Raw genomic sequence first — 12,779 nt, 5'->3', positions numbered from 1 at the left:
ACAATTAATCGGGACTTACAGAATGAAATTGGCATGTCAGCAACTGGTGCATCTTAAAGTGGCAGAATTGACTAATTAAAAAGGATGTCTGAATACTTTTGGACATAATGAATCTTGCCTTTTAGCAGTTCTTCTTGGTGCTTTGTAGCAGCTGCAGGACTTGTACTTGGTTTGTCATACTGCAGATTCAGCCTTGCTGTCTGGCTCTATTTTAGAGGTAATAAATAATAATGGGGCTGCAGAAGGAGCAGTTTAGGGGCTCTGGACCAGAACACTCCACGGGGTCCCCGCAAGCGAATGTGTGTGCGTGTGTGCATGTGTGCGTGAGAGAGATTCCAGGGGTGGGCAGCACTCCAGGACTGAAGTGCTAGAGAGGCAGTGAGAGTGAGGGATGATTGACTTGGACAGGCCTGACACTCAGCCTGCCCCTGGGCATTGTAGGCAGGGGAGAATGTTTTGCATTTACAGTCTCTCTCTTTTTTACTGCAGGGCTTTAAATGTCTCTATATGCGTTTTCTACTATGCTGCCCTACCATCATTTAGACTTGCTGCTATGCCTGCGGCTCATCGTATCTCAAAAGGATCAATAACATATCATTCCTGACCAATATACACTGCTTAAAAAGGAAGGAAATAATTTCATTCACCAAAGAATGACAGCTACACTATCAAACAAACTTGCCTATGTAGCAAATAAGATATTCTAGTTCCTTGATCAGAGCAGAACTCATGTATCCATAAACCATGTACAACCATGTTCAACCAAAAATAAGAGGCCATGTATCACAGTGATTTACAACAGTTAAGGAGTATTGTTATGCATGGACAGTAACATAAAAACAATATTACAATAAACCAAGGCTCAAGACATAATTGAACTTAGTATTACAAATAATGAATAAACAATTCTTCCTGTAAGCAAAATAATTAATTAACAGTTGGCCATATCTGTCAAGTCTCAATATTTATATTTAACTGTTAGACTCACCTTTTTGCCTTGGCTGGAGTCTCACAGTGGTTTTCACATTCTCAAAATAAAGCCTCTTTCTCCAAATGCACTATGCAGCATCACCACAGTAAGAGCCCAAACTGCCCAGTACTGACTATTCATTAAAATTAAGCAGAAATCCAAAATCAAAGCAAATCCAACCAGTATCTACACCATGTATGAATAAATTAAAATGAATACAAATAAAATTTGATACATCTTGTATCAGAAAACAATGTGTTTTGCTCAGCTTTGTTCATTTAAATAAAATTCTTCAACAGCCCTCTGTTCTTGCACATCTTACTGAATTATAGGACACCATGAGAGGACAATAAATTGCTCATGGCCAACCTACTGTGTATGCTACATGAGATGATTTAACCTACACCTCAGGCTCTGAAGTCAAGGAGACAAGCGGTCAGGGAAAGGAAGACAATTATTGCTTTTGTTGGCTTCAATAAGTTTGTTAATTATTGTACACTATCATTAAAATAATGCTATCACTATTAAAAATCGCCATTAAAAACAATCATTGTTTTCAACCATAACACCAATTTGGCTGCAGGTAAATGTACATAGTGGTTCAAATATTGTGTTCCTGTACAACTTTCAGATCTTTTCATTTGTAGCAGGCTAATTTTAGAATGATAGACAGAGCTGTGAATGACACTAAAATTCTTGAAAAGGAATAATAATTTTTGTTGGCTATGCTATTTTTTGATATAAATTAACATAAATTATTAATATGACAAGTTATCACAGACTTCTGAGCAGCAGTGTCTATGGCTGATAGAAGCTCTTGGGAGTGACTCACTCTGGGTCTTTTCCAGTGCACACGGCCGATGCGGTTGCCCTGGTAGAAGAGCGAGTCGTCCACAGCGGGGAACAGAGGGTCTTCAAACAGGGTCCCACTCTGCAAACACTGCTTCTTCAGGGTGGAGTACTGCTGCCCCTCAAAGGCCTTCACAGAGGAGAACATCCTTCAAGCTGCAGCTACGAAAGGGGAATTAAGAAATTAACAATTAAGAAAAACCGGATTTTACAATGACCCTACAGCATTAACTCAAGAGAACATAAATGTCGAATGTCTTCAAGCCATGGAAGAATATGACATCATGCCATCGCCATTAGCTACTGCATACATGTCCAAAATACTTTTTAAAACATGTACATTTATGAGACTTTTATGCTGATAGATCTATACATCCACACAGATGTATCAAAATCTTGTAACTCTTTCTGCTTTCTAACAGCATTTGAAAACAGCAGCTTCCCCTTTCCTCGTATGAACATATCATGATCAATAGACTAACAGAAATGCTTTGGAATAAAATCAGTATATATACTCGTATTAAAGTCCAGAACATGTTTTTCCTTCTCCTGCAAATTTTTATTAATCCCCATATTTCTGAAATATGAGTTTCTGTCACAAATGGAACAATATGTTAGATTTTGTGCTGCAAGATTTCTACACATTGTAAATACATTCTCTATACTAAATAAGACACCCTCACATATGTTAGCAGTGCTATGTTTTTAATTAGGCAATGCATATTCGTGCTTATGGAGATTAAAACTGACCATGACGGATTCAGTGTCTACTTTGGCATTTAATTGACCAAAGGGTGAGTTATCACCTCTTCGTGGCCTGTCCCCTCCGGTGACAAATTGCTCATGTTCGATTTCAATCACAACCCTATTACACTCTCCCGCCCTACTCACACACCTGCCATCTATATGGACAGGATGCCAAACATGCCTGTGCCCGTTTCCGCCATGCAACTCTGACTGAAATATTAACTGTAAACAGGATCTGAAATGCACATACACACACAAAGCAAACTAGCAAACCAGCTCCAACGCTAAAATCAAATATTCAAGGAAAGTATTTTACAACCTAATCTCTACCTGCTGCATTTGTGGATTATGTTGTTCACCATGGACAATAAGTGCTTAAATTTTACTCAGAACACATTTAGGCCCAAACCAATTTCACCCCTTGCCCCTACCACTTAGTCCTATCCCCACTGTTTCACACATTCAGACTCAGAGGTAGGGGGTCCTGATGTTTTTTGAGATAGAGGGGTAGGGCGAAGTGTTAGGGCTACAAGGCCCATTCAGAGGTTTTTCAGTGGCACACTCCAAACATTGCTATGCTTTAGCTAACTAGCTAAATATCACCAAAACCTCATATCACCAAAGAATTAGGGATGGGCTATAATAAATAATTGTCGCATCCTCCATTTGAAGGCCTATGATGCCCAAAGGTTAATTAAAGCCCAGCAGTGAGGTTGCTGAACTTTACCCTCCACTGCTATCATTGCAGACTGGCACGGTTGCCTACAGAGCACTGCTACTAGAGTGTTAATGAAGTAACATCCTTATATTTAACGGTTGCCCCATTTTGTAGGGAAAGATTTCAACCACTACCCCTTGTAACTCAGTTCCAAGGGGCAACGTGACACTCGAAAACAAGGAGTGGGGGTAAAAATTAGAAATGGGATTGGGTCTTAAGGTTGACAGCCAGAAGCAACTAAGCAACTAAAAACAAATGGTGTATTAGGATTAATGATATTATGATCATTGAATTATGGCAGTATTTAATACTGCACTGGTGTCAAATGTACATTCCATATCAATAACTGTCAAATATGATGAGCAGAGGTCCTAGTCCTAGTCCCAAACAGTAGTAGCTAGCTTAGTACGCTGAAACTTCACATACCATGATGTTAAATCATGATGTTAAATCAATGTTAAAAAGAAAATATTAGAGTTACTTATAAATGTCTAAACCCTGGGCAAAAAGCGAGAACTCTTGGCTGCAACATTAGCATGCAAACCTAAACAACTTCACACCGCAAAACAAGTTCCATATCTGCACATGTAAAGCTAGTGAAGTCGAGAGACTGGGGGTTATTTTACAAAGCAGGTTTCCTCAGTTGAGCCAGATAACTTAAGCCCAAGGATGTCCAATAGCAATGTCCCTCAGCTCTTTTACTACTTAACATGCCTGACTTTGGGCTTAAGAAATCTGGCTAAACTGAGAAATCGTGATTTGTGAAACACACCCCAGAATCAAGCCTGTTCTACGTTGTGTTGAGCTTAGCACAAGCATTATCAGCTCCACTGTACTGCAAGGTTGTTTAGTTTTAGGGTTTAACATTTATTGGGTGATGATAGTCTTGTTAGATTAAATTCTGACTGTTAATGTTACAGTATAAACTTATTTTTTATTGTTCTTATCTCCTTGTTGTCTCAGTCTGTGTTCTCCATCTGCCAAAAGCCCAGCATGCAGGCAGAGAAAGACGTTGAGCCTGTTTACACCTTGCATTAATGTGTTTTGTGCCCGGTTCGTATCTGCCCAAGCTTTGGAAAGATTCTGTTTACACTTTTTTAATAAAATGATTCCTCACAGTGTCCAGATGAGATATGATTGTACACATTCTGTGTAAAAAGCATGTCAACACATGCATTTCTGTTTTACCTTGTTTTCTCTTTTCCCATGTTACTATAAGCTTCACTTAGCCTGGACAAGCATCTATTTCACTGGCCTAGTGTGCATGAAGTCTCTGGGTTTGGGCCTAAATTCAATCTTTTTCCTCCATTGTCTGTTTTCTTGTTCATTCTCACACTTGCTAGTCAGCATTTGGTGGAAACATTTACACTCATGTAACTGTTAATGACAACAATAACAAAAATGCATTCTGTTTACACTGTGGTCAAGATCTGCCTCTGACCACCTCCAAATTGAGTTTGACTATGGTGTTTACACTTAGCTTTTCATGCAGTCAAATGAAATCTGAACGTGATCCGATCACTGAAAATGCATGTTATGCAAGGTGTGCAACAGGACTGTAAGGAAAATGACAGGGTTTGGAAACCCAGATGCAAGGGTGCATTTGCAACTTCATAATCAAGCATATTGATAAACCTTTCCATTGTTATTGAGTGTTTAGAATATTTCTAGGCAATATTTAAAATACATAAAAATATTTACCAATTATTATTTAGCATAGATTACTTTTTTTTTCTTATTATGGCTTTGGGGTAAGTTTTTAAGCGAGTGGGTTATCTGTCCTTTTTCTATGTACAAGGAAACATCAGAATTACTGTTTGTGGTTACCCAAAGCATGGTACAGATGCAGCAGATAGAGATTAGGCTGAAAAATGCTAGAGCATTCTTTTAAATCAGAAAAGAGGAATTTTGGCTTGCAAGCAAACAAAAAAGTAATCATTTAAAAAGTGTTCACACTCACACATGCAAATGGGGTCCCTCACACATCCCTGACCTGCTTCCTCTGTCAGCCTGGCTACACTGGCTTCCTGCAATGCTATAAATTTTCACTGGGGTGGTTTTCGGTCCCTGCACACATCGATCTGATCATTACCTTCAGAGAGGAAGAGACAAGAGGGGACTTTTTCCATTGCCATAAGTGGCTAGCAACGAATTCCAGTTGCCAGGGAGATATGTTGGCGGGATAAAGCAAGACGGCCCTCTAATCTTGTTAGTCTTAGGAGCGCACAATCTTGCCGGCGGGCAACAGGGCAGAGGCAGGGCATGCAGAGGGAACAGCACCTGCTCAACAGATCCTTCACTATTACACCAATGCAATATTGTCTCTGTGCCATGTGTGCTCTGCTTTAAAAATGCAGGTCAGGCAGGAACATGACATCATATACTGCTTCAATTCCTCTGAGTCTATACTACACTAAACCAATTCCCTGCAGGCAAATTCACTTATTGTATTGTACTGTACTGTATTTAGTGCATTGGTCTTGTATTAAAAGCACAATGTTTTCTAATAGGACAACATGGCCAGCAACTGAATGCTCTGAACTTTCAAGACAAATCTATGAGTTGGCTACCACTATGTTGGTGTTGTTTTCTGCCTATAGGCAAAATAAACAGTGCATGCTAATATGAATAAACGGACAGAAATATATCCTTAGCATATGTAAAACTGAGTTTTATTCAGTAATGTGACTTTATACTCCTAGAAACAATCAGCAGAAGGTATAACCCATTCTGTATTTGTTTTAAACACAGAACGAGAGCGAGGAACTTTAGCCTTCACTGCGTCTCACTGCTAATCCCTTCAAAACATGTTGAAAGAAGTCATGTTTAAATTAGTTACCTTTTTTAGTTCTGCCTAAAAATACTTGCAATAATGCAGTGAAGACTTTTGAATTGATAAAAAAAGAGACACTAAATTAGAAAATCAGAGACGTTAAAGGGCCTATATACACAGAAAACAAAGCTTCTGTGCCTTTTTGTTCAATTTAAATGTAGAAATTTGTAGTTTTAAATCATACCATTCACCCCTCAGTCCATACAGTTCATTTATGGGAAAAAAGCACTATTCAAATTAGTCTTGAAATTTGATCACTCATTGTGTGTAATGTTTATGATGGATTCACACAGGATATGACATTTCTGTATAAATGACATAGACGGGAGGGGCTACTCAATTTAATCATTGCCATAACTCCATCATCATCATCTTTATTTGTATAGTGACATGTTAAAGGATGCTTTACCATCAGATGCTTTACAAAACTAGCACAATACATAATCAACAATAAATTAAACAGCACACACACTCCAAATAAGTTTCACACTCAGTATATTTGGCTGCTCACATGTAATCCAAACGTCCAACCATTTAACTGTATCATGATTTCTTGCACCTTAACCATCTAACTAGCTGTTGTGAATGAAATGTGTCAACTTGGAAACTTACATCCAGCAGTCAACACTGTAATATAAAATCAAACCTTTTTAGATTAGGATTAACACAACCTAGTGTTATTTATATGGTTAGTTTTATAGTACATTGAAAAAATGGTTCAAGTTCAAAGAAAATATATTACACTAACACACTTGCTTTCCTTAAATTACTGTAGTCATGTAACACACTTTATACATGTGCCACCACTTGATACATTTTAATCATGTCAATTCAAAGCACCAGTGTAGGCCAAAGCCACTGCGATCTTTACTGATGATTGAGCACGCAGTCCATAAAAATAAGACATGGCAGATTGGGACAGGACTAAAATCACTGAAAAACACAAGTAAAGATTACACTATATTACCTCCCCATGTAAAACTTAACCCATCTGAATAGTGTTCCAAATCAAGGCTTTGTGATGCCAGGAAAGCCAGCACATTTACATATATCCCCCTATTCAGCTCACAGCCATGTTTGTTTGGTCTTTTGAATGAGGCACATTGCACAACAGCTGTAAGAACGGAGATCAATTACACTCTTAAAGACAAAGTAACAATATCAGTCTTTTATTCCAGTAAAGAGAAGTTGAAAATGGTCATGTAAAATTAATTATGAGTATTTTGCATAAATAAATCCACACACATCATAAGCTGAAAATGGCAAAATACTGGGTTTTTAATTAAACTGTGACCATTTGAATGTTCCTGTGTTTTTGTGTTCAGTTCAATATTCATTAGATGTTCAGGCAATTCTTTTAAATTTCATGCCATAGTATCACTTGGTACCAGTATCAAATCAAAGTTCTGGTATTGTGACAGTGTTCAGTGCCATTTCAGATAGCAGGCCTGTGCCTTACACAAAAGCCTAATGAATTCCAGATATTTTGGGGAGCTGATTCCCCTGTGCTTCCCTCGCTGTGTCTGAGGTGTGTGAAATGCATGGGCAGTCTGTCAATCACAGCTCTTTCAGGGCTTTGTGAGAAAGTGCTGGAGCTGCAGTGAATTATTCATCTCCACTCCCAGACCTCCGCTCTGATTAATTATGACTTCAGCTCTGCGTCCACTGCTTCTGCACTAATGACAAAATCTCTGACTGATGTCATTCCGCAGCCGCAAATCTTCCTCATGAGGTATTTTCGGAGCCACATGCTGTACAGCACTGAATATGCCTTTTTGTGTAATGTGAGATGATTTTAAAGCCTTTCCCTTTATACTGTTGCACAGCTTACTCAACTCATAAACCGGCTAATGTTAAACCCCCTAAACTCCAGGCCTATTATTCAGTTATTACAATCAGCAGTATTTCTTCAAGTGTAAATCAACTCAGTTACACAGAGCAACTGTATTAAAGGGTTAGATAATCAATTGTATACTGTTGAAGGCTAGTTTTGGGTTTTTGGTGTCACTTAAAGAAAATAATTAAAACATTAACCCCAGACTTATTTATAGGCAAACTGAGCTGTGAAAAGGTCCATTCTGAATTCATTGTTTTTGTAATGTCCTGAAAACCAATGCAGTTACATAAATCCACCTATTCAGTCTAAAGCAGCCCACTCACAATAAAGTTAAGTAAAGGAGTATTTCAGTGGGTCTGCTTTTTTTTAATGAGGCACAATACAGGGCAGCCAATACGAATCAATGGCATTTATGTATATTAATCTTAAAGGCACAGTCACAAAAACAGCCAGTTTGAAGGGCCCAGAACCAAAGTTTCATTAGCTACATCAATAACCTAAGAATAACTCAACCAGTTTGCTGGTCCATGTAGTTACTGAATAATAAGCCTTAGTATGTAATAAGCCTGGGATTTCAAGGGGTTAAGTGGTTAAAACTGCACTTAAAGGGTAGTATCTTGCTGAAAAAGATAGAGATGAACATCAGAAATTCATTCTCACTAATTCTCAATCTTTTGATAGAGGATTATGAAGCATATGTTATCGGGGGTTTTGGTGTTAGCAGTGCTGGGTTGACTTTGACTCCATTGCAGTCTTGACTGGAGCACCTGGGGAAATGAAAGCAGTGCAGTGGGGAGCCAGAATGGCAGATGGTGCTGGCCTCATCTCGTGACTGACTCGTGACATCAGTGAGACCACTCCACTTTTACATACTCCCCTTCTCTCTCTCTCTCTCTCGCTCTCTCTCTCTTTCTCTCTCTCTCTCTCTCTCAGGTGGCAGGCAGGCAGGTAGGGAGCACTGAAGTTCGTGGGTGGAGATTATACTGACAGGCCTTAATACCAACAGTGAAGGCCAAGCAGCAGGTACTTAAGCAGCAGGCAGTTTGCACCGACTCACAAGCACATATATCACTAGAGATGGCAACATAGTGTATAGTCTGACACACACTGTGGAAACATCAAATTGACCTGCCATGTTTTAACCTCTTAAACACTAAGGCCTTTCCAGCAGGTCCAAATGTAAGCCCTTCTGCAAGGTCTGCAAATACCTTAATACCTTTACAGTTACACTAGTGATGTGCAGTACTGTGCAAAAGTCTGAGGCCACTGTTGATTTAATTTCCTGTTCATGTAAATTCCACTCAAAATGGCCAATAGGCCCAAACTCATTCTTCAGGAGATCTTTCTTAGGGTATTATATATAAAAATGGGGAAAGTCAAAGGAATATCAGTGAAAAAAATTGTGTACGTGAAATAAACTTTGAGCCCACCGGTGGTCCCTGGTCCATTTAAGGGGTTAAAGCAGCTGCAACATATGCCAGCGTCTTGGCCGACTCTGAAACATTCACCCCTGCTTCAACTCACACTCTTTCAAGGCAGACTTATAGACCACATCCTCATAAAATGTTACAAGCAGACTGGCAAATTGATGTAGTCTAAGGTCTTGGCTTTAAAAAAGGAGGGACTAAATGGTGTTTCAGCTTGGCAAATAAGTGTGCAGTCCAAGCGGATATTGTGAGCTCTCTGTTAAAGAATAAGCATCCTGTGGGACAAAGGGGCTGTTAGCAGCACAACACACTGCCCACAAAGAGAGAGAGATAGAGAGAGAAGGGAGAGAGAGAGAAAGAGAGAAAGATGAAGCAGAGCAGGGAATGAGAGGGAGAGGAAGGGGACAGTGAGAGAGAGGGGGAGAGAAGGAGATGTAAAGAAAGGAGAGGGAACAAAGACAAAGCCAGAATAAGAGAAGTAAAAAGATAGATGGTTAGCAAGAAAAGAGATGGAGGATAGAGAGACAGAGATGGAAAGAAAGCAGAGAAAGGGAGAAACAGATAGAAATACAGGAGAGAGTGTGGGAGAGAGAATGTGAGAGAGATAAACATAAAGAAGTAGGGTGCGGGAAAAACTCGATTCTTCGATGGATCGCGATGCGGATGTGAACGATTCTGAATCGATTGATAAAAGTCAAAAATCGCAATGTTGACGGGAACACAAAGAGTGTAACTTGGAAGTGGGTAAGTGCAGCGCCGGGACAGTCCCTAACGGCACGTAACAAAAACACAACTGGATGAGCGAGAAATCTGACCAAAAGCCAGGTTAGATCAGGAATCACAACCCAAATGTTTAGAAGATACACTTTGTCCATTCACCACAACATTTAATGCCCAGTATGTCTCAGTGTGTGCTGATGTCCTAGCATAGGTAAAAAAATATGAACGAAAACATGGACTTACTTTGCTCTGCTTTAAGCATTAGCTCAGCTATAGCTGCTCTCCTCCCCTTTCCATGGGGAAAGTTTTCCTCAGAAGTAGAGCAGCTAATTGTAAAATGTCTCTCAACGTTCGGCTGTTTCACGAGACTGAAGTCATTTCTTGTTCAAATGATAACGTTCCACCTTAAATTCTGGCGCCAAATGTAAATGTGGCACCATTTAAGGTGGAATGGGGGAATTTGAAAGAGAAGCGACTTCATCTTCGCAACTTTTTAGTGTTTGACAGTCTCTCATTGCAGATTTAACATACCAGGAAGCCACTGCGCTGCTCATAAATGCGAACAAGTCCATTCTTCTCCAAATGTCTTTGCCTTTGCGTAGCTACTAGCCAGGCAAGACTTTGTTGCTATGTGACCTGCAGTCTTCTCAGTCGTTAAGAACCAGGGCTTTTGCGCTATGTTGCATGCTTTGGAGCCGAGATTCAGCGTCCAGTCTCAAAGATATTTTACTGACACAGTGAGCCCTGACTCTCTACAATGAGACCAAAACCGAAGTTATAAAATCACTGAATTAAATGGGTAGGACAGCTGTATAGGACGTGCTGCGTGGACATCGACTACCACAGGATCTTATTTCACCATAACAATGCATTTTATCACAGATGAGTGGCAGCAGCGTCTCAAACAATAGCAGTGAATGATATAGCCTTCTAGATCACTTCCATTTGATTTATTAATAAAAGACATTGGAAATAAATGCATTATGGATCATTACAAATACTTTGCTTTAAAACTACCACGTCCTCACACAGTAAGAAAAAAGAAATCCTGTATAGAAAAAAAGACGCATCGATACTCGTTTTATAATCGCATTGCAGCCCTCTGAATCGTAATCGAATCAAATCATGAGGTGCCTAAAGATTCCCACCCCTAGAGAGAAGGAATGACAGGTGGAGAGAAGGGAAAAGCGAAGAGGAAGAGAGAGAAAAAAAGACAAGAGAGAGAGAGAGACCTAGACAGACAGAAGGAACACAAGAGGGAGAGAGAAAAAGAGGTGGGGAGCAAAGAAGGGGATGAGAGCAAGAGAAATCAAGAAAGCGAGTGAGAAGAGCGACAGAGAGCAAAAGAGAAGCGCCGGTTGGCTGAGAGAAGGAAAGTGTGCAGTGAAGAGCTTGGTAGAATCCCATCCTCTGCTCCCCCCCCCTCCCCTCCCCCACCCGCTCCAGCTCAGGGTATCCCAGCCCTGGCACTGCAGCCACTGCATGAATGCATATGTCATCTGCCCTGCATGCCTGGGTCCTGCCCTCACTCCTCAGCCTCCACACCTCAGGGAAGACCCTGAACCTCCGATACACAGCACAAAAATCACTGTGGACAAAGCAAACCGTGAAGAAAACAAGGTGAAGTATGGCTTGCAAGAAGAAGACACCATAACTAATTATTACTGAGTATTCTGTTATTTATTCTGTTATTTCTACTGTATGAACGTTAATATGACGCTGCATTAGGTCTATAGTGATCAGTCAATTGTAAACCAGTAGCATTTTGAGCTAGCCTGAATTTGCACACATAGCCTACACGGGCTGGGTCCACCGGTGGTCAAACTTATTGCAAGGCGCGTGGGTGTTGGTCAGACACACGTCTTATTAATGCAACTGGCCACTGCACTGTGGCAAGCCTTCCAGTGGCTCAAAATAGCGGTACCTATAGCCACGAGCATCGTGACTCTAGCCTATTTGCAAGATCGCGTGCTCTATAGACACTGTACACTGCATTTACAACTGTATCTGCACTGTGTCGTTCAGCGGCGTTTGTAAGCTCCCTCTCCAGCACCTGCACGTTCAGCACGGAACCTCATCACTGCGCGTACGACGCCTGGACGCAAATACAGTAAATCAGTGAATCTCAATCAGACGAGAACGGGGTTGTAGTGATCGCGCGCTCCAGTGCGGGCTGTGGAAAAGCAGTGGAGCGCCGAGCGCCCGCGCACAGCAGCCTGGGCTGCGATGGTACCTGAACTCAGGTCCAGACCCGCGGTGGCGTCTTCTCTCCGCTCCTCCTCCGGGGATCCTGCAGCCGCGAGCCTCCTCTGTCTCCTCTCCCTGCTCTCTCTCTCTCTCTCTCTCTCTCTCTCTCTCTCTCTCTCTCTCTCTCTCTCTCTCTCTCTCTCCCTGCGACGCACCGCTTGCTATATCCGCTTGCAGATCAGCACTCCCGCGTAGGGAGGGGCCTACGAGCCTCTCCATCTGAGCATGTGCAGAACAGATGGGCTCACACATGCACTGATACCCACCCACACGCATACGCTTTCACCAATCCAGTGAGACACGCGTAAGCCCAGGTGCTCACTGTGGGAAGATCTACACACAGAAAAATAAAGGTGCCAAAAAGGGCCAAGAACCACTCAGAACCTTTCAGTGGATGATTCTCTACTACACCACACGTGTGAGTGCGAAGA

At 41.0% G+C, this 12,779-nt stretch overlaps 1 protein-coding gene across 2 annotated transcripts in view; it reads right to left on the bottom strand.

The window, feature by feature from the left end:
* Positions 1 to 12,468, bottom strand: part of capn5b (calpain 5b) — a 41,857-nt gene extending 29,389 nt beyond the window's left edge. For both annotated transcript variants that reach the window (XM_017718915.2, XM_017718916.2), the window contains exons 1-2: positions 12,335 to 12,468; positions 1,803 to 1,981 (exon numbers count right to left, since the gene is read on the bottom strand). In XM_017718915.2, coding sequence (XP_017574404.1) covers positions 1,803 to 1,967 — 165 coding nt within the window. In that variant the 5' untranslated portion in view covers positions 1,968 to 1,981; positions 12,335 to 12,468. The remainder of the gene's footprint in view (positions 1 to 1,802; positions 1,982 to 12,334) is intronic.
* Positions 12,469 to 12,779: the final 311 nt, after the last annotated feature.

This window comes from Pygocentrus nattereri, chromosome 16, assembly GCF_015220715.1.
Source record: "Pygocentrus nattereri isolate fPygNat1 chromosome 16, fPygNat1.pri, whole genome shotgun sequence".
Lineage (NCBI taxonomy): Eukaryota > Metazoa > Chordata > Actinopteri > Characiformes > Serrasalmidae > Pygocentrus > Pygocentrus nattereri.
The sequence above is the reverse complement of the archived record's forward strand: the minus strand, read 5'-3'. Positions and strand labels throughout refer to the sequence as shown.